We start from the raw sequence: 20478 nt of genomic DNA on the forward strand, positions 1-20478 counted from the left end.
CATAACACACTCAAAAAAATAAATATGATTTGATAATATTATATAATGCATATATAAGATAAGCGTTATTGCGAGTACGTTGTCAACATGGCAATTGGCAAATCATCAATCAAAACTACCTAATTGTTCATATATCAGGAGGTGAAACTGTCGCACGATTCAGTTTCTCCAAAATATGCATCATTGGATAATTCAGGCATTCTAATCCTAAGACAAGCTCGTCTTTCTCTCTCTCGAGGGGCTCCATCTTCAACTTTAGACAGCGACAATTTAACAGACTCTACAGTTTCTTGTACCCTGTAAGATAACACTGTTAAATGGGGGTTTCATCATGCCGCCGCCGTCTGGAGGCGAACAAACTTAGAGACTTAGAGACCGCCACTCTCAGCAAATCAAAGAAAAAGAACGAGACTCAGCTCCTAATAATAAGCTGCTAATTATTATACTTTATATCATACCTTCACAAGATTACAGATCACTTTGTCCGTAGAGCGCGGTAGCGAATGACATGTAGTCCAGAGACCCGGGCACTGCGTCGTGTCCCTCGTAAGGTGACATCCTGGCAATACAATATTCTGCCTGGTGGGCCGGCAACTCTCTTCTGATCTCCTCCGGGGTGATGTACCGCTAAAAGGAGGGTTATTGTTCAGATGTTCCGCTCGTAAAGTCGCAGCCCGGGTAAAAAGCTAATCAATTCAGTTGCATATTTTGACTCAAAGGTTTAAGGTGATGATTCATTTCTTGTAAAATTTGCCATCCATTAACAATATACAATGTACGAATTAAAAATAGAAACCTTGTCTCCAGCGAGTACTCTAAAGGAAGCAATGATTTGTTCAGCAGTGTCCATATCGCTAGCTTCTTGTGTCATGAAATCCATAAAGGCGTTAAATGTGACCTGACCGGTCATATCAGGATCTACCATCTGGAGCACTCTTTCAAAGTCACTGTGTCTATCATTATCTGCCTGTAATATGGTGTAACGTTATATTTAACAACGTCCTTATCTAACTAATATACCTATGGCAAGAGCAGAAAAGGAAATTCTGACATATCATAGAAATGGGTAAGATATAAGCTAAGTAAGAATGCAACAAAAGCGAAACTAAAATATAGATGTTGAGAATAATAATATAAGATAATATAACTTACATTGTGATTTACAAGATGCTCCTCAGTATCAACATTGTAACCCAAACTGACAAGGCAAGCTCTAAACTCAAAGTGATCTAATCTACCGTCGTCGTTCTTGTCGAAGTGATCGAACGCACTCTTCATTTCCTTCACTTGCTCCTCGTTGATTCCTTTGCTGTCGCGGACCAGGATTTGGTTTTCCACGGCGTTCTTTTGTCGGGCCACGGCTGAAATAAGTTTTTATAAGCAGGTTTGATTTGAATGAAGCTATACCCACATCCAGAAAGTTTAAATTTAAATAAATGTGGAAACCATATAATGAAAAATTAGTTATGAAAAAATTACCATGAAAACTGTATTATTTTCATTCTTAAATTTTTTGAGGGAGTGTAACAGTATATAATACATACAATAAATTAAATCAAGTGATGCAATTGGCAGAGCACAGTCGTTAATCATGAGCAATAAATATCATCCATCCCTTGTAGCTTTTCATTATAAGGTTGCTAAACCCCACGGCAAATATTTTAAACCCTCCCTGATAATTAATATGTGAACTCAAATCTTAACGTTAGTATTATGTAATTACGAGTGTTATATATTTGTAGTTAAACGAATGCATCGGGCAGGTTACATAATCATGAACTAGCTACAAAACATTTCGTACCGTTTTTGGGAATAATTGTCGTAATATAAGTCCTAATAAGAGTACAGTACCATAACTAGAACACTTTCGTTAAAGCCTCCAAATTGTCGGATTAGCGGACATTTTTGACATAAACTCAGACGTAAATTGTCGGTAAAATTGCATAGAAGTTTTAAAAGCGTTTTCCTTTTCACCTGATTTACGGAGGAACATACCACAGACCTTGTGTAGTACCTTACCACACTTGACTATACAAAGGTACGATTAAAACACAATAAACTACCAATAAAGTGACAAAATACTTGTGTCAATTGCAAGGGTCGCGCATATAACACAGATCAGAGGAATAATGATCAAAGTAAAGCAAAGGTTGCCTGCACAGACACCCATTTTGCTTCCTTCACTTCGAAATACATCGGGAGAGAGAAGCAAACTACGACTCCAACTAATTTACAGTATCATTTTAGAAAATGTAATTTGGCTCCCAATAACCTTGAAATTTAGCGAAGCCGGACAGAAAATTACTAGAACGGAGCACTAAAGATTGTGTTTTCATTTGTAATTGTCTATTTGTCGTACATCATTCCGGACACGATCCTATGATGTAATAATAATTATTTATTAGCATACAGGATGCAATGTTACAGATGTAATTATATTGTTACATCTTTATATATATTTACCTTGATTAGCGGTGTGTGTAATGGACTTTATTGACAGAAATTTTACGAACGGGGACAAATTGGACAACGCAAATTACGGAATAAAGTCTTAAAAACGTCAAAAAAGAGTTCCTATTCTGAAATATCACTTCTTTAATTTACTAGAACAAGAGAGCTATTATTACAACTAAACCTACGAAAGACTAAAAGCACATACAATATCCTATGTGTACAGAATATAAGAGTTGAGAGTGGAGACTGTAGTCTACAACATTGAGAATATTCTAGATTTCCGTTATTGATTAATAATTCGTGTGGCAAGATACATACGCCACAAATCTCATGAGCTACCCTGGCCCTGGCGATGTGAAAGTGAAACAGTGTGAAAGTGAAACAGTGTGGAAGGGAAATAGTGTGAAAGTGAAACAGCGTGAAAGTGAAACAGCACGAAAGCGAAACAGTGTGAAAGTGAAACAGCGTGAAAGTGAAACAGCGTGAAAGTAAAACAGTGTGAAAGTGAAACAGCGTGAAAGTGAAACAGTGTGAAAGTGAAACAGCACCAAAGTGAAACAGTGTGAAAGTAAAACAGTGTAAAAGTAAAACTCACAGTTGTGAAGTTCCTCCCAGCTGACGTTAAGGCTCTCCATAGTGTGTTTGCAGTAAGGGTTGTTAAAGATAACCTCGTTCTGTATCATCTTGTTCAGATTCTCGAGCTCCTCGTACTGAGGCTTATACCCCTCTACCTCTTCCAACAACTCACCTGAAGGTAAGGTTCTGTTATTAAAGGTGCTCATAACTCAATTTGTAACACCATTAGGAACATTAGGAACCAGAGTGGTCAGACAAGACGGTTCCTAAACGTTATTATAATTGTTTCTGATACAAACTTCTGACAATTCCGTATATGCGACCGGATATTACGTAACTATGAATATGATTAATGTTCAAAATTGAACGGGTGAAGATTAGTACCAAGATAAGCAAGTTGTTCGTTGAGAGACAGATCAGGACCCATTGTGCTCTCAGAAATCTTAGTTTGCTCTTCTGCGGTCCAGTTAGCGAACCAGTTAGCGTGATTAGCGAAAGTTTTCCTGAGCTCGTCTTTTTTCTTCTCCTTTACTAAAGCGTCCTGGAGAAGTAACGATTAGTTTCAGCTGGCACAAGTTTACAGACCACGTGACAAGACAATCTAGAGGTTTGTGAAGAACAATTATCATGATATCATCATGAGCGGTCTAAAGTGGGAATGTAAAAAGGGTTTGGTAATAACCTGCAAGAGTTGATCTCTCTGTGGAATGAGCTGGAGAAGTTCGTTCCACTTAGTTCCCAAACTATCCACCTCAAGGTTGGTGTAGGGGTTGCTTCCAAACGTGGCCACAACGTCTATTTCTTGTTGCAGTTGCTGGGGAGATCACGTCATATTAACACGTGATATTAACACGTGATATTAACACGTGATTTTAACTGGTTTTAGCTTTCAGCTTTTCAACACTTCGTCATCTAAGAGGTGAAATTGGAAGCGTTTTTTCTAGATTTTGGACAGATCTCTTAATTGTCCTGGAGTTTTATTTGTTTTCATAATTATACCAATGGAACTATGTGCAGATTGTGCACACAGATTACCGACAACTGACAAGTGACCAATGACAATCTGACAATGAGTATGTGTGAAAATTACCTGATAATTGCCTGAATCTGTATTATTATCTAAATAGGTGTAATGTAAAATGTTGTAATTACCTGGATATCGAGGAAGATCTGGTGGAACTCAGGTAAGCAAGCCTTGAACTCTTCGTGAGCAGTAACTAGAGAGTTAACCTCGTCAATACTGTGGCACACGAACGTGTCTAGCAGATCCTCTCGAGCTCCTTCTAGCCAGTTGTTGAACGGCTGAAGAAGATTAAAACTTTAAAATACAGAAGAACAGTGGAACATTGTATTGCTCGAAGAAGCGTCAAAATTGGGAAGAGAGAATATCGTCAAAATAGGGAAGAGAGAATATGTAGCAAAACGATGAGCACTGAAGTCCCTTCCCTAGTTCAGCTATGTCTTACGTTTGCTTTCTTTGCGAACTCTAGTCTCATCGTATCTATCTTCTCCTGAGTTTCCCTGGCTGTTTCCAGGTCTTCTCTGTGTTTTGTTCTTGCTACCAGCAGGTTCTCCCACAGTCCGTTCATTGCTTGCGATCGGGCTGCAACTTCTGCTGCCTGCAAATTAAACAGATATGTTAGGGCACGAATGATTGGTATAAATAGTATCTTCTTAATTAGAATACAAATTTAAATTATTGAAAAATGAAAATGTAATAAAATAATTGTACAGATGTAGATATACAGATATAAGTTAATACGTAATGTTGCATGTATATTGTATTACTATGTAATGCTCTTACTCAATACTCAGTAGGAAGGTCGTAAACAAGATCAAACAAAGTATAAATAAAGTCTGAACAGGGTAATGTGATAACCATTTTAATACCGACTGTATTGAATCTTAATCCTGAATGGTCCTTAGCCAATATCCTGATTGAGACCTTGAATGTTCTCGAACTGAACTACAACTGACATCATAATTTGTCATTTGTGTAGCTCCAAAACGAATAACAAGTCCGAATATATTTTAATCCATCTGATTTCTACCAGGATTCAACGAGCAACGGTATCCCTATTATTAACGGCCAGTTCCAAAGAAAGCTTACTTATTATATTGTAGGTTTAGCTATAATATATAGCTATAATATAAGCAATTGCCCGATCGTTCAACTTAGTATAACATTGTAAGGAGTATTGTATAGAATATTTTGTACACCACAATTACAGTAATTAACAAGGACCTGTTACTAAGAGTCTTACCCACGAAGAAGGCATTGTAGCAAGATCCCCAAAGCGAGAGATAACCTCGCTACAAAACGTAAGACAACTAAACACCCCAGAAGCGTAGTCAATTAGACCTTCAAACAGAAAAGGACAACATAACATATTCTGCTGCTGTTTCCAGAAAGGATTAATGATGTATTTGCAGACTAAAAACGAACAGACTTCAAATATTTTGGGTGCGGCTCTGACGCTGCTAAGACGATTGCTTTACGACAGATGGGTTGAACGGATAACACTGTAGATGTACTCAATAACAATAGTCCAAGGCGACGGATATGGGCGAAAGAACGTTCTGATTGAGTTGTATGCAACACCACGTGGTAAGAATGGAATGCTACATAGCCTGTCACGTGATTGTGGTAATTTCTTAATATAGCGCCCAAATGATGTATGGTATTTATGAGCAAGATAATACACCTAAATATTCCGGGTAGAACTGAATCCAACACTAAAAGGAAAATTCAGAAAATTAAATAGATAACTTATTAAAAGAATATTAAATTAAAAGTACCAACAAATTATAAACGGTCTAAAAAATTAAAAACACTGTTGAAATATTATCAAAACGTTTCAAATATTCGAATAACGTCAACAAAATTGGAAAGTAGTTTATAAAAAGTCTACTAGTAAAGCCTACTAGTAAAAAACACACCTTGCTAAATCCCTGCTGTACCATGTCCTGTGCTAGGTTAGCTATCTGATCCAGCCGCTCCCTGTGTATTCCCATGTCTGTGTCAAAAGCGTCATCACTCTTGATTTTACCCTGAAGGAGTCATGTTTAAAGCTAAAAACAAATGCTTTTGAAACCACTTAGCCGCTGACAACAGCCACAGGTTGTGTTTATAGGACAATGTTGAAATACAGTTAAATTGCAGCTTAAATAATAAATATGGATGACACTACTTCACGGAGAGCCAACAAATTCTAACAAACTGAGAGAAAAGCTATAAAATATATAACATTCGAACTATAATAACAGTTATTTTACCAGTAATTCATTGAGGTCAGCCTCAGCGATATTATCCTTCTTAAAGAAAGCCTTAGTCTCAGTGATCCACGCTGCTAAGCTGTCACACTTCTGAGAGAATCGAGCAAACAGATGTTCTAGTCTCTGAAGTCTGAGGAGGAGGGTGTTAGTGTCGAGCAAACAGATGTTCTAGTCTCTGAAGTCTGAGGAGGAGGAGGGTGTTAGTGTCGAGCAAACAGATGTTCTAGTCTCTGAAGTCTGAGGAGGAGGGTGTTAGTGTCGAGCAAACAGATGTTCTAGTCTCTGAAGTCTGAGGAGGAGGGTGTTAGTGTCGAGCAAACAGATGTTCTAGTCTCTGAAGTCTGAGGAGGAGGGTGTTAGTGTCGAGCAAACAGATGTTCTAGTCTCTGAAGTCTGAGGAGGAGGGTGTTAGTGTTGAGCAAACAGATGTTCTAGTCTCTGAAGTCTGAGGAGGAGGGTGTTAGTGTTGAGCAAACAGATGTTCTAGTCTCTGAAGTCTGAGGAGGAGGGTGTTAGTGTCGAGCAAACAGATGTTCTAGTCTCTGAAGTCTGAGGAGGGTGTTAGTGTCGAGCAAACAGATGTTCTAGTCTCTGAAGTCTGAGGAGGAGGGTGTTAGTGTCGAGCAAACAGATGTTCTAGTCTCTGAAGTCTGAGGAGGAGGAGGGTGTTAGTGTCGAGCAAACAGATGTTCTAGTCTCTGAAGTCTGAGGAGGAGGGTGTTAGTGTCGAGCAAACAGATGTTCTAGTCTCTGAAGTCTGAGGAGGAGGGTGTTAGTGTCGAGCAAACAGATGTTCTAGTCTCTGAAGTCTGAGGAGGAGGGTGTTAGTGTCGAGCAAACAGATGTTCTAGTCTCTGAAGTCTGAGGAGGAGGGTGTTAGTGTTGAGCAAACAGATGTTCTAGTCTCTGAAGTCTGAGGAGGAGGGTGTTAGTGTTGAAAGTCCAGGATGAGCCGGTTCAGAATGAAAAGTGTTTAGGTAGTGTGGTCGGGGTCAGGTATTGAAAGTCGATAAGTATTACAGTGGAAAGTTCGTTGTTTTATTTAAGAAAAACCTCTCTTAAATTTGAACATTAACGTTATTCACAGCACGAAAACTTGAACAGTAATGAATAGTTTAAAAACTTAATCTATTAAATAATTGTAACAACCTCCTAATTCCTTCAAGAAAGCGTTGGAAATACACCAAATAGGTGAGTGTCTCACAATGTCGGTCTTTGCAAACTGTTCGTGAGGTGACCATGGCAACGAGTGCGCGAACATATAACCCAACTACATAGTGAGAGTAACCATGGCGACGAGTAGGAAGCGTGATCAGACCCCGGGCCAGCTACTCACATTAATCCTAAATATTTGGGTTTTCACCTTTCGTATCGTTTTTCATCGAATCTAAATTGCCGCTCAAATCCCAAAAAGGGGCGTTGAAGTGAGGAGGTGCTCAAAGTAAGGTTTAGAATGGGGCCTTTGTAACGTGTACCAGGGGGCCGCTTCTTCAGACTATCACGTGCTACTTCATGTTAATTATATTGAATATTTGCTAAAATACTGTTAAAATACGGCTGCGTTTAAAAAATGGGCCAATTTCCGAGAGCGAGAGGGACATATTTTCAACTTGCAATAGCAAAAGTCAGGCACGAAAAACTGAAAAGAGGGCAGTTGTAGACTTAGACTCATATTTAACACGACTTTAAGTTATCAGACTTGCAAACCACTAACCAACCAAACAAGAAAATAACGACAACGTATCGAACAGCTGCGAGTTCAACCAAGAGAAGAAAAGCTTGTCTACATTCCACGAATGTAACTAAACAAAGCGTGCAGTAATTACTAATAGCTACCAAACTATTTCTGGCTGCCAGGTAATTAACACACTGTCACTCGGACCAATATACAAAACGTCATCAAGTATTTAACAAACTAACTAAGAGCCACCAGAGAAGTAGCCATTGACAGATTATGTAAGATGTAATGGTGGTATTACCAAATGAAACAATGTTTGAGCTCAAGTGGATACGGTCTATGGGAGCCTATTGTTCTTTAGGTTGGAAACTGTTGGCATCTCAGGAATTTTTGTTAAAATTGTGTAAGGTTGCTTTCGCTTAATTACTCAAGTCGCCTCTGATCTGCAATCATTGTACAAGGGCAAGTAGAAACAATAGCGGTTGCCAATAAATCTAAAGTTTGTTAATGCTCACTCATGGTCAACAGAGTATCTAATGAGCTTCACATACAAGAGAGGAAAACAACGCTATTTTGAAGCTTTGCCAGCGAGGGCTGCTGACATGATCTGATCTCTGTGGGAACGAGATTAGAGTGGTTCTTAATGGTCGGTCAGCCCTATTTCGATCATATGACTGAAACTATCAACCGATGTGACTTAACTACAAATCTCAAGGGTAAAAATAAGTAAGACAAATAGAAAGGTTGGTAAACAGGGCCCAGCACTATGTCAGGCACTATGTCAGGCACTATGTCAGGCACACAATATACACCACTACGCGTCTGATAACCAAGCTAAGTTAATGAGTACAATCATACCAAATAACGAGGAACAGTTCATGTAGTGCTTCCTGGGAGGATATGGGAATATCCCACACAAAATTAGAAATGCTACAGAAACCAACCCATGAAGCTGGTCCTCCTCGCCTCATCAATTAAGGCCAGAGGGGGGGGGGGGGTAAGGGGTCAAAAAAATCGACCAAAATATTATTTTCTAAATCAATTTAATTTTCGATGACAAAAACATTGCTGCTATTCACATATTTGTAGCTGCTTAACTTTTTTTTATAATTGAGGTTAAACTATTTTCACAAAATTGATTATACAACATTGAGGTTAATAAAATTTAGGTTAATATTTTACTACACTGCGTACTTTTTTGTTTTTTCGGTCAGCAAATGTAAACTCTAAATTGTAGGTTCATAATTATCAGAAAAAGTAATATCCAAACGTGATTAAATGAGGTTAACCTCTTGATTTAGGTATAGCGAAAATAGATTAGATGATAGAGTTGTTATTTCTATCGTAAGATTACGACATACAAATTTCCTAATAGATGTAGTGCTGATTTACTTCATTTTATCTCGAGAAAGTGTCGAAAATGAGGTTAACCATATCATTTGGTAGTTTAAGAATTATTTACACAAGATTCTTATTTTTGTTATGTACCACAATATCGCAGTGAGGTATCTATTTGTATTCCAATGCCTCAAATATGATCATGAGACAAAGGTGATTAGAACTGACCATATATAAGTAGAAGAGTTCACCCATAAATAGCTTTAAAATGAGGTTAACCTCTCATTTGTTGAATATCGGGCCAGTCAATCACATGTTAACCTCAAAAACTTAATTGTTACACTGGGCAAATGTTTCATTACATGTATACAAATATATTGATAAACCAATCCCATTGTTATATGGTCTATAGCGAGGTTAACAATCATATTTTTACTACTACTACAAAATATCGTGATAGTTAACCTCATTTTTAGACAAATTTTGGTTTATGATATTGATTTTCCCAACATAAAGTATCTCAATAACCATCTTCCCACTTTAAAGCAAAAATTGTATGCGGACGCTACTAAATACGGAAAATAATCCACAATTTGAGATTTTGGCAGTGAAATAAAAACACCAAAACTCTTTTTACTCAAAACAGTTTTTTTCATACAAACGTCCCTTAGTTGAGAATACTGGCCACACCCAGAAGCTGAAACTTGGCACAGGTGTTCCTTGGGTTATCACCCACAATTATATTGTACAAAATTTTGATATTTGCCTCTGTTCTTGAGTTATGAGGTTAACTGTCGAAAAACTGTCGAATTTGGGGTAAAGTTAACCTCATATCTCAAGAACAGAAGCAAATATCAAAATTTTGTACAATAGAATTGTGTAAAACAGTCTAAGGAACACATGTGCCAAGTTTCAGCTCCTGGGTGTGGCCAGTCTTCTCAACTTAGAGCGTTTTAACTTTTTACAGTTTAAGTTTAAGTTTGACATGTAATTACATGTAAACCTCAATATTTGGCGCGCGATATCTAAAAAACGCAAGGTCAGATTTCGGTCCTCTTGTTTGTCTCCAGCAGCTCTAATCAAATATGTGATAACTAGAAAATCGACTTTTACCCCCCCCCCCCCCCCCCCCCCTCTGCATCTGGCCTTAAATCACGACAGCTTCATTGATGTGACACTGTCTCGTCTGGTATTACTGTCCTAAATCAAAATCTCGGAATATTACGAGCAAAATCAAAAGTTGGCGAAGTTGAATGTTGAGAACATGTCAACGGTTGACATGTGAGTATTATATCATAGAAGTAGAGCAGCTATTAATAGGGTCCAGTTGCAAACTTTTGTAGGACTAAGGACTAACAATATCATCACCATTCAATTTCACTTAAATGCAAATTGATAATTTCACTTCACTTATTGCAATAATACAAAACGCATCGTATCGTAGAGACGTAGAGTGAGGCCGTAGTCGGAAATATAAGTCATCACAAAATAACAACTTAATTCTTAGAATTAGATCACCCTAATGAGGCCCAATAAATACACTGTAATAACAGTACTAAGTGGTCTACTACTACTACTACTACTACTACTATGACAATATATAATAATACAAAACAGTGAGCTTGATGATCAATACACAAAACACAGGCAGTTTATAATCACTAATATTAGCCATTATGTTTACCAGGATAGCAGCGTGTGCACAGTAAATAACGGGAGAAATGTTGCGCCAGTGCTATGTGTACTATGTGTACTATGTGTGTTATGCACGGAATGTGCTTCTACACGGCGCACTGCCGCGTAGTGACGTGAGCAGAGGTTAGTTGTTGGGGCGATTGTAAGGTTGTATACGCTTATAAGGGCACCTTTACTCAACTACTGAAGCAAGATAAATGGTGTCGTTTGAAATGGGTTTGGAAACTGGTTAACAGTAGGAAACGCTGGCCAAGTTGGCACACTCCTGATGACGGGCAATGTGACATTGTCCGTGCAGGGTAATTAAACACAATAGCAGTGCCAGGCCGGAGTAATTAGCGGATTGATGGGCGGGCGCGGAATTTGGGAGTTAATTGAGGAACAAAAACTGAGTCTAGATATAGCTGATACACTGGATCTTCTTCGATAATAATCGTGTGGAATTCGGCTGCATTTTTTAGAACAATACAGAATTTCAAAGAACAAAGACAAGCCTGACCAAATCAAAATTCAACAATTTCCCTGACGATTATTGTTCAAATTTGTTGACAAAAGAGAAATTTGACCGCAAGATCTACTCTCCTGTAACTACTAATACTACTTTAAACAGCAGTAATTAATCTGACAACTCACAAAGAAGAAGCTGCTGATAGGGTGAACTACACATGATGCACCAAAGCAGTGGATTGTAAAAAGTAACTTACAAACATTTGGCTGCCAAGAGAAGCTGTACAAGTGCTAGTGTCAACGTTAGTCGACTTTACAGTTTACAGGGGCGTGTTCTAAACGACATCTAACTAAAATATCTCCACACAGCTTGCTCTTATCGTGTTACTAGTACTGATAACAAAATATGCAGATTAAATATAATCATAATTATTTTACTCAATGTTGCTGCTAGAGAGGAACGAAAGAAACGATGTTCAATCTAGTAGCAAGATCAACAGTTAATTAATAGGATCAAGACACAAGAGTTACATCAAATAGGAAACAGTTTGTAAAAATAAACAGGATAATTGACAAATGGACTCAAATCAAAGATATCCGATTCAAAAGTACAAAGTTAGAGGAACCTCTCTGCCACGTATTTGTTTGTAGTGCAGACTGATGATATGTTATTGCGATTTTGATTGGACAATATTTCACATACCATGTAAATACCAAAAACAATATTAGGGAATACGCAAAGAACGGTAGAAGCTGAAATGACAGCCTTATACGCCTTAATGGCTTTCTTATGTCTATCACAATTTATCGAGGAAGTCTGGTTTATTAGAATGAAAAGTAGAATGGAAAACACCACTATACAATATATAATATATTATATTGAATATAAGATATTGGCTTTGTCCCAAATACTAGCCACTAAGATTAAAGAATTGGTTATTAGCACTGACAAAGTCTGTCAACAGAGCTTGTAAAAACACGCGCGTCAAGGAACGTGTTCTCCAAACAACTGCAACTCACCAAGCCAGCTCCAAGCCAGCTCCAAGCCAGCTCCAAGCCAGCTCCAAGCCAGCTCCAAGCCAGCTCCAAGCCAGCTCCAAGCCAGCTCCAAGCCAGGTCCCTTCTCCTAACAGCGGCACAACATAATTCATTATAGGGAGGGGGGTATATAATACAGAGCCCTTTATTTAACCTGGTTACAAGTCCATGTGGTAGCAAGACCTGCACACTGTATTATCAAGATCACCGTCAATTGTATCTTGGAGTTGCTCCTTCATAATAACTATAACCCCCTTGCTATTGACAACCCATCTGGTGCTGCACGTGACCATTGGGCATTGAATTGATGTTCTCCTCCAATCCTCCAATACCTCAACTTTCCTCTGATCAACAAGGGCAATAGGATCAATAGTAAATCTACAGTTTCAGTTTGTTAAAGGTGACTCATGGTCCCCCTACAACGTTGGCGAGAACAAAGCTGTAAAATGTTGAAGTTTTGCCAGCAAGTGCAGTTTATTTCCTGTATCGAGTTCCAAGAGAGTAAGCCTCAACACAGTGCAGTACCAATCAGTAGTCAGTACCGCAGTAAGCCTTAGGGGTAGTTCTGTTCAGTTCACGACTGGGATAGAAATGAATCAAAAGCTGAAGTGTAAGATCATTTCATAGTGCTCATTCATAGGGTAGATCGGGAGGCTGTAGCTCTACTTCGCTGAAAAACTCAAACGAGGAACTCGATAGTTGGGAGCATCTGATTCACTTCTGTTTAAGAAACTGCAAGGACTTCTAAGTCAGCGGCAGGGTTTGTTTTCAGCCTTCCTCTTGACCGATGTGAGAAGTGGGACAACTTAGTCAGCATCATGGCTGTGTGGCTTAGTTTCAAGGGATAGGGTGCAGTCTGACAGGGCGAGGTTGCAATGACATTATGTACTGGGTTAGTACTCTAGCCTATTTAAATTTTCTGAAGGTTGAGGTTAAATATTGTGTGTACCCCACTCGGCGTACTCGTGTACCGGTGTACAGTAACCTTGGTAATAACACTGTTCACAAAAATATCTACAAGTTTAAGGGACACACCCTAATTGTCCTGTAAATTATAGTTTTTTAATCTACTAAGTCCATCTTTTGAAGAGCAACCCGGAAAAGTGCACAAACTTGGCACGGACTGTATATTGTTATACATAATAACATAAACCCGCCACGCAAAGGGTTTATATAACAGATCATCCCGCGCTAGCGGGATGATCTGATAAACACATACGAGTGCGCGCAGCGCACGAGTTTTGTGTTAATATGTAATCCCGAAGCACCAGCTGAGGGATTACATTTATTTAGCCCTGAGCGTGAAGTGTTTATGGATTATAATTATCTCCGGCGATTTCGACAAGGGATTTATACTTTAGAAGAGAGTGATAAAATAGTTTTTATTTCGGAATACGGGTCTGATTTTAGTAATATTTTCATTTCTATTTGTGATGGTGATAACAAGTGATACGATAACTTACTAACAGTAGTAAATTAAGATTAAGTAGCACAATTGAAGTTATACCGGAAGGAGAGCAAGCAAAACAATACTATTTTTAGGGTACGGACAAGGGTAGCTGGCTAGTCGCCAACTTCTTACGCCACGCGTTGGAGAAATTCCAAGAATTAGCTGCTTTGGCAACGTTCCCAGGAATTTGCGTGTAAAAGAAGTGGACGGTTACGATGTTTCATATCACGTGGTGCGCTTTCGTGTCACGTGGTATAGACTCGGCGTATGCTATTGGTGGCACGTGGTACGCACGTGACGCGCCCACGTGATCGCGCGTCTAACTGTTCTACTATTATCGAGTTCTAATCAGCAGTATCATTGATTATTGTAAGTCGGAGAATTGAATGATAAACATCAGTTACGACTAAAAAGCGGGCCGGGTTTATACAAATTTCCGGGGCGGGATGATATCACCTTGAGATGTTTATCTAACAGCGGGCCGGGCTGAGTGATAATATGATCCCGCGTCGAAATCCCGGAGATATTTATAATATATTACCACTCACGTTAAGTAAAAAGTAAAACACTTTGATCTTCTGTTGGGTTTTAAAAACACTTTCCACGTTAGATTCTGAACATAGGTCAGTAGTCAGTTGTCAGTAGTCAGTGGTCAGTAGTCAGTAGCCAGTAGTCAGTAGTGATCAGGGAGAAGTACTGTGTGGGTAATGGGTTTCATACAATTTTAATTCTAGAAGGAATAGATAAATAGTAAGAACTGTTATCGTAAACAGCGATTGTTAATACCAAGCAACAACCCCAAATAGTGGTTGTTGAAATAAGATAGTAACTGTATCGTACCTGATGAGTTCTGACATGAGATGTTGTTCAACGCCTCTCTCGGTGGTCTCCAAGTTATCCCAGGCTCTCTCAATGTCCTGAACACACAACCTGGTTAGATAGTGGAAACAGCAAATAGTTGGGTACTAACTGAAACTGAAGTTAGCACGGACCACGGTAAGTATAATGGAATACAATATGACATTTTAGGTAAAACTATTAGCAATCTCACATTGATAAGTTTTCCTTCAGAAGGTAAGAAAGCAGGTCTGTTACTGAGCCGTAACTTAGTCTGCAGTGTGTTGTAGTCTGTTATCAGTTTCCCCTTCTCTTCCGTCTTAGGAGGCTTTACAGTCAATCTGGAGATAACGTTAGATTACAGCTTAAAGAGTTGATGTTGGGATATTATAATGTGTTACAATGACTACAGTGTTAATAATATTACAGTATACAATGTCAATGACAGCTCAAATAAAGTGATCAGTGTTCATTGAAATCTGAACCAATATTTCAAGAAAATAGTTCAATCATTGTAAGACGTATGTTTTCTTTTCTTTCAACAGCTGGTGGCTGCTGTGCTAGATTATATTTTCGGGACAATGTTTTTTATATCTAGCTAAAGAATGTCACCATAATCTAAAGCTCAGAAATGTGATCTGAGAGCGGTGTAAAGTGATAGTTGGGTAGAACTAGTAAATATATCAAATCATAAGAACGCACTGTGAATCAAGTGTTGGGCAAGGGAGAGGTACGAAAGACAATCAATTTTACGATTTTTACAAATAATTACCCTGATGTCCCATTCGGAAACCTGTTTAGAGTTAATTTAGCTTTTCAGGAAAAATTAAAGTTTATTTAGAGTTTAGTTAGCATCCAATATTTCAAGCTCTGAACAGCTGAACTATCTAATGTAATATAAATATCTGTTATCTACATAGTATTATACTATATTATCTACCGACATGTTATAACGGAACAACGGAAGATAACGGCAAAGAATACTAACAAAACCCTTTAATCCTAAGTACAGTGACATTTAAAAAGGAAGACGATATAGATTCCCCAGCATTACTAGACGGAAGCAACAACTATACTCACCGGTAAGTTCGGAACTCTTCAAGTCTAGCTTTAACTTCAGAAATACTACTGGCTCGTTGTTCCCTCATTTGATCAATCCACGGTATCATGTGTTCTATCCACTCCAATAACTGAAATATTTTACAGATCAAGGAAAAAGTCAGTACTCTTAATAGAAAACACGGCGGTGGTATAAGACCCAACGGGGGGGGGGGGGGTACCAATGGCATAAAATGGCATAAATGGCATACGTTTTATGGCATAAATGGAAATTTGTATTGGCCAATTCTCCATTTATGCCATGAATTTAGGTCTTCATATTTGACTTTAAATTCGCAAATTATTATTAGTACTTGAATAAGAGACATTTTTCATGCTTTATAACGCTTGGAATGATCGTTAAAGATTCATATGACAAATAAAGAAAATAGAAATGTATTATATCAAAAATGGCATAAATGGCATACGTTTTATGGCATAAATGGAAATTTTTATTGGCCAATTCTCCATTATGCCATTTATGCCATTGGTACCCCCCACCCAACGTATGGGTACTGACTTTTGCCCCCCCCCCCTCCCTGTATATACAGTGTGAAAGGGAAATAAAGAGAACACCTTGGAAGAAGAGCTCATTTGTTTAGTTAATGCTGTACTAAGTTCCTTACCCCTGAAGCCAGACTCTCGTACTCCTCCATCAGAGTCTCGTTCTCCTGGTTAACATTGAGTACTTTACAGATCCTGTTTGCAGCTTGAGAAGCTTGCTGAGAGCTAGCGAAGGCGTGGTAGTACGAGGAAACGTAGGTCATTATAGCGCGCTCGTCTGGTCTCATAGTGCTGGCGATATCTGCACAGTGGGAGTGATATTGCAGAGTATATATATAATATATATTTTATATAGTAGCACGGAGTGGGAGTGTTATTTTATAATTCTGTACTCTTACTAATCTGTAATTATTTTTGAAAACGGTTCTAAGCTTAGACGACTGAAATAGACTTGATTAAAGAAAAGTTCAGCATTAGTACAACAACTGCTATATTACAACAAAAGCAAATAGGTACAATGCCGATCGGCTATTAGCCTACGCTTAGTTGTGTTTTGTTACGGCTATTAGTATTAAACGGCTGTTAGAGGGCGTCACAGCCGGCTAATAGCCCTGTAACAGCCGCGCCGGTCGCCATTGTACCTACTCGCCACAGAAACTACTACAACTACTGTACCGCTACTAATACTACTACTGTAACAACTATAATTTACCATTAGCGTCCAACATGATAGGGATATCCAGCTCCTTCTCCGCCACCTCAAAAGCGTACTGTAGATTGTACACAGCATTGTCCTTACGGAGATGGTTGTAATCTATCAGGTCCGGTCTGTGTCGGTGAATCAGAGCACAGAAGGCTAACCCGTCCTTGAAACTGGGGGTGAATTATAGAGGTCAAATCAGTGAAAATGGGTCATGAAATGTCAGTTATATACAATTTGTCAGTGTGAATATAATTTTAAAAAGATTTGTATTGGCATTAAATTTAAAGCAGTTCAGAGTGAGCAGACCTTGTATGGAAGTTAGTAACATTGACGTTCTTGTAAGGCGCCGTCTTCTTCTGACACCAAAGTAGCAGACCCTCCTTCGCGCTCATCTCTGAAATACACAAATACTGTTAAAACTACAGATAATTTGAGGCGAAAGCGAGAAAAGGAATTGTAATAGTCATATCACTCCAGAAGCAGCGAGTTGTTACACTCAATACCTGCTGGACTGTAACAAGACAGCGACCCAGAGGGGCGTCTTGTTTTCTTAATCATTTCTATTTGAGATTCAAACTGAGGGAGGCAGTGAGACCTGGAGGAACCTCTTAACAGTTTAAGGGTCCTCCTGTTGGGGAGAGAAGGGAGATGAAGTAAAGGAGATGTGGCGGTGGTGTTTGGTATGATCGGATTATGTGACCAAGTGACTATGGTTGTCATGAACCAGGGGTTAAAAATCAGACAGTGAGCGCCTTTACCAGTATGGACGGAACCGTTGCTTGGTAGAAAAGAATAATTTGGTTTATTTTAATTGGAAATGTCCTGGAAAATTTTGTATGCATCTTTCATTTTCATATTTATTTTTCTTTCTTGTATCTTCAATCGTTTCGTTGTTATAATCTATTTATTTTCTTTTTATCCTTTGCGCGCTTGTTGTTGTACGCATTGTACTTGTTGTTGTTGTACGCATATTTACTAAACACATCGGACTTATTTTCTTTCTTTTTTTTTCTTTTTCTTTTTACTGTATTTGGTTATTTCTTTTCGGTAATTCATAACAATCTCTCTTTATTTTACGAATCCGATGTGTTATTCTTTTGGCTTTGCTGTCTTTTGGACACTTCATCAACAACACTTGATTGTTAGCGTTGTTTACTTTTCTTCTTTTACTATAGAAAAACCAGTCGTTAAAAGACTATTTTCATAATTATATAACAGATCACACTAGATTATACTATATATAAATTGTTATCGCTGGTTCCCATATCGCAACTAAAACATTAACCAATTAGCAAATGGACACCAACCTAAACTTCACGTCTAAAGAGGAGGTGCTCAACGACCTGTCCATGTCGAGTAGGAAAATCTATTTCTACCTGTCCTCGGTATTGCTCGGAGTCATGCTGGGGTCTGGACAACGGCGTGTGGCCAAGGGCGAAGAACCACCGCGGTCCCTCAAAAGAATAATAGAACCAAGAGGGGCGAAAGTCCGAATTGAGGCCATAAGAAGACCCGCCCGGCCAGTCAGAATGATGACGCTTGAGTGCGGAGATCAGTTAAAAAATAACTCAATAATAGTTTTCCCCAAAAACGAAATTTATTCGAGAAAGAAAAGCTGCAGCGAAGCTTGGGAAAAGAGGCTACACTCGAGGAAGTGCAGCATTGTTATTTTATAAGACATTCTTACAAGTTTATACTTGCTTAGAATTCTACAATTAATAATTCTCTACGAGACCATCTCATACTATTTATTCTGTAGTTGTTAAAGGTTTAAGAAACTAATATTCAGTGAGGACCGTAAGTAGCCACCAATTGCTGGAGCAACCAGGGAAGTGGTTCAGCGAGATAATGATGAGAGCTATAACTACATGGGTTGGGAATTGGGATGTAGTGACAGCATTAATCAAGATAGGAATGGATTACCACCCTCATACGTTTGTAAAAGATGCGAAACTCAACAACCTTAACTTGAAAATAAGGTTCTTCCAGTCGTGTTAAGGGCCATTGAGTTGCCGCCAAAATTCGACAATTAATAATTTTCTATGGGACTATCTCATACTGTTTTTCTATGGTTGTTTTTAAGGTAATGATTACAATAATATCACTGTAGCTGATGATAAAGTCAATAAGCCACCACCACCTCCCATTCAGCCACCTGCTGACTGGTATCTGGTTAAAGGTAACACTGAGGTGGTAATGGAGCACACCACCACCCCTTATTCAGCCACCTGCTGACTGTGGTATCTGGTTAAAGGTAACACTGAGGTGGTAATGGAGTTTCCGCATAATCTAGTGGAACTAGGATACAGTCTAGAAGTTTCTTGGAGAATTAAAATAAGTTCAATTACCCAGGAAGGTTAAGTTGTAATTAACTTGTACATTTAAAATAATATAACACGCAAATCGCTCAGGTAGATACAAAAGTATGTTAAAATATCTTACCACTCTAAACTATAGTGCTGCAACATTTATTCGTGTTACAGACGTCGGAAGTCTCGCTGTCGAGTGCATTCATCTCACTTAAATTTCCTGGAGAAAGACCTGGCCGTGTGTTGTAAGAAGTGAAAAGTTCATTTACCGGCATCATCTCTTCTCTCTAACTAATTCCTCTTTTGAACCTTTTGTTCCAGACGAGAGTGGTAGTTACTCTTGTCTTTAAGATACTTAAGGATGTACAGAAGAATGAAAATGTTCGCCTCAACTCACACTTTGGCGATCTACCATTTACATATTTAACATAATGAATGCCAGCGTCTGCAATTTCATGTTTCATCGGAAAGACATTTATAATCATAGAATTTGACGCTTAAACAACTTCCTATTAGGAATAGTGGAGGACTTGTCCCAAAATAATGACATTATAAAAGAAACGGAAGTAGTGGTAACACTAGTCTTTAAAATTCTCGAAGACCTCCAAAAAAGAAGAAAGAATCGCCTTTAAAACTCACACTTTGGCGATTTACCATTTACATATTTTACATATAATAATGAATGCCAGCGTCTGCAATTTCATGTTTTATCGGAAAGACATTTTACGATCATAGAATTTGACTCTTAAACAACTTCCTATTAGGAACAGTGGAGGAATTTTCACAGGAGGAGGACCTTTTAAAACAGACACAAGTTTTAGTAACACTTATCTTAAAAATCTTGAAAGATTTGCAAAAGAAAAAACTTCCCGGGCAGAGAATGCATGACTTGTCGGTCGTCGGGGGAGGATCAGGATGAATACTTGATAGATCAGATAGTGGTGGTTAACTGAGTATTCAAGATACTTAAAGATTTTCAGAAAAAGAAAAAGGTTCGCTAAGCTTACAATTAATTTTATTTGACGCTCTTTACTGAGCATTTGAAAACTATTTTTATTATTATTAATTTCCTGTC

At 38.4% G+C, this 20478-nt stretch overlaps 1 protein-coding gene across 4 annotated transcripts in view; it reads right to left on the reverse strand.

Annotated features, from left to right (window-relative positions):
- The window catches only part of LOC134818978 (alpha-actinin, sarcomeric-like), a 136659-nt gene continuing 116181 nt past the window's right edge, over positions 1-20478 (reverse strand). For all 4 annotated transcript variants that reach the window (XM_063828718.1, XM_063828720.1, XM_063828719.1 and 1 more), the window contains 17 exons: positions 17401-17488; positions 17104-17264; positions 16514-16692; positions 15870-15979; positions 15004-15130; positions 14793-14869; positions 6307-6436; positions 5971-6081; positions 4497-4649; positions 4183-4332; positions 3713-3844; positions 3415-3571; positions 3050-3202; positions 1153-1361; positions 797-967; positions 459-627; positions 1-297 (listed from right to left, as the gene is read on the reverse strand). In XM_063828718.1, the coding sequence (XP_063684788.1) occupies positions 469-627; positions 797-967; positions 1153-1361; positions 3050-3202; positions 3415-3571; positions 3713-3844; positions 4183-4332; positions 4497-4649; positions 5971-6081; positions 6307-6436; positions 14793-14869; positions 15004-15130; positions 15870-15979; positions 16514-16692; positions 17104-17264; positions 17401-17488 (2267 nt within the window). In that variant the 3' untranslated portion in view covers positions 1-297; positions 459-468. The remainder of the gene's footprint in view (positions 298-458; positions 628-796; positions 968-1152; positions 1362-3049; positions 3203-3414; positions 3572-3712; positions 3845-4182; positions 4333-4496; positions 4650-5970; positions 6082-6306; positions 6437-14792; positions 14870-15003; positions 15131-15869; positions 15980-16513; positions 16693-17103; positions 17265-17400; positions 17489-20478) is intronic.

Source organism: Bolinopsis microptera, chromosome 7 (assembly GCF_026151205.1).
Source record: "Bolinopsis microptera isolate Bmic1 chromosome 7, MBARI_Bmic_1.0, whole genome shotgun sequence".
In the NCBI taxonomy this organism is placed as follows: Eukaryota; Metazoa; Ctenophora; class Tentaculata; order Lobata; family Bolinopsidae; genus Bolinopsis; species Bolinopsis microptera.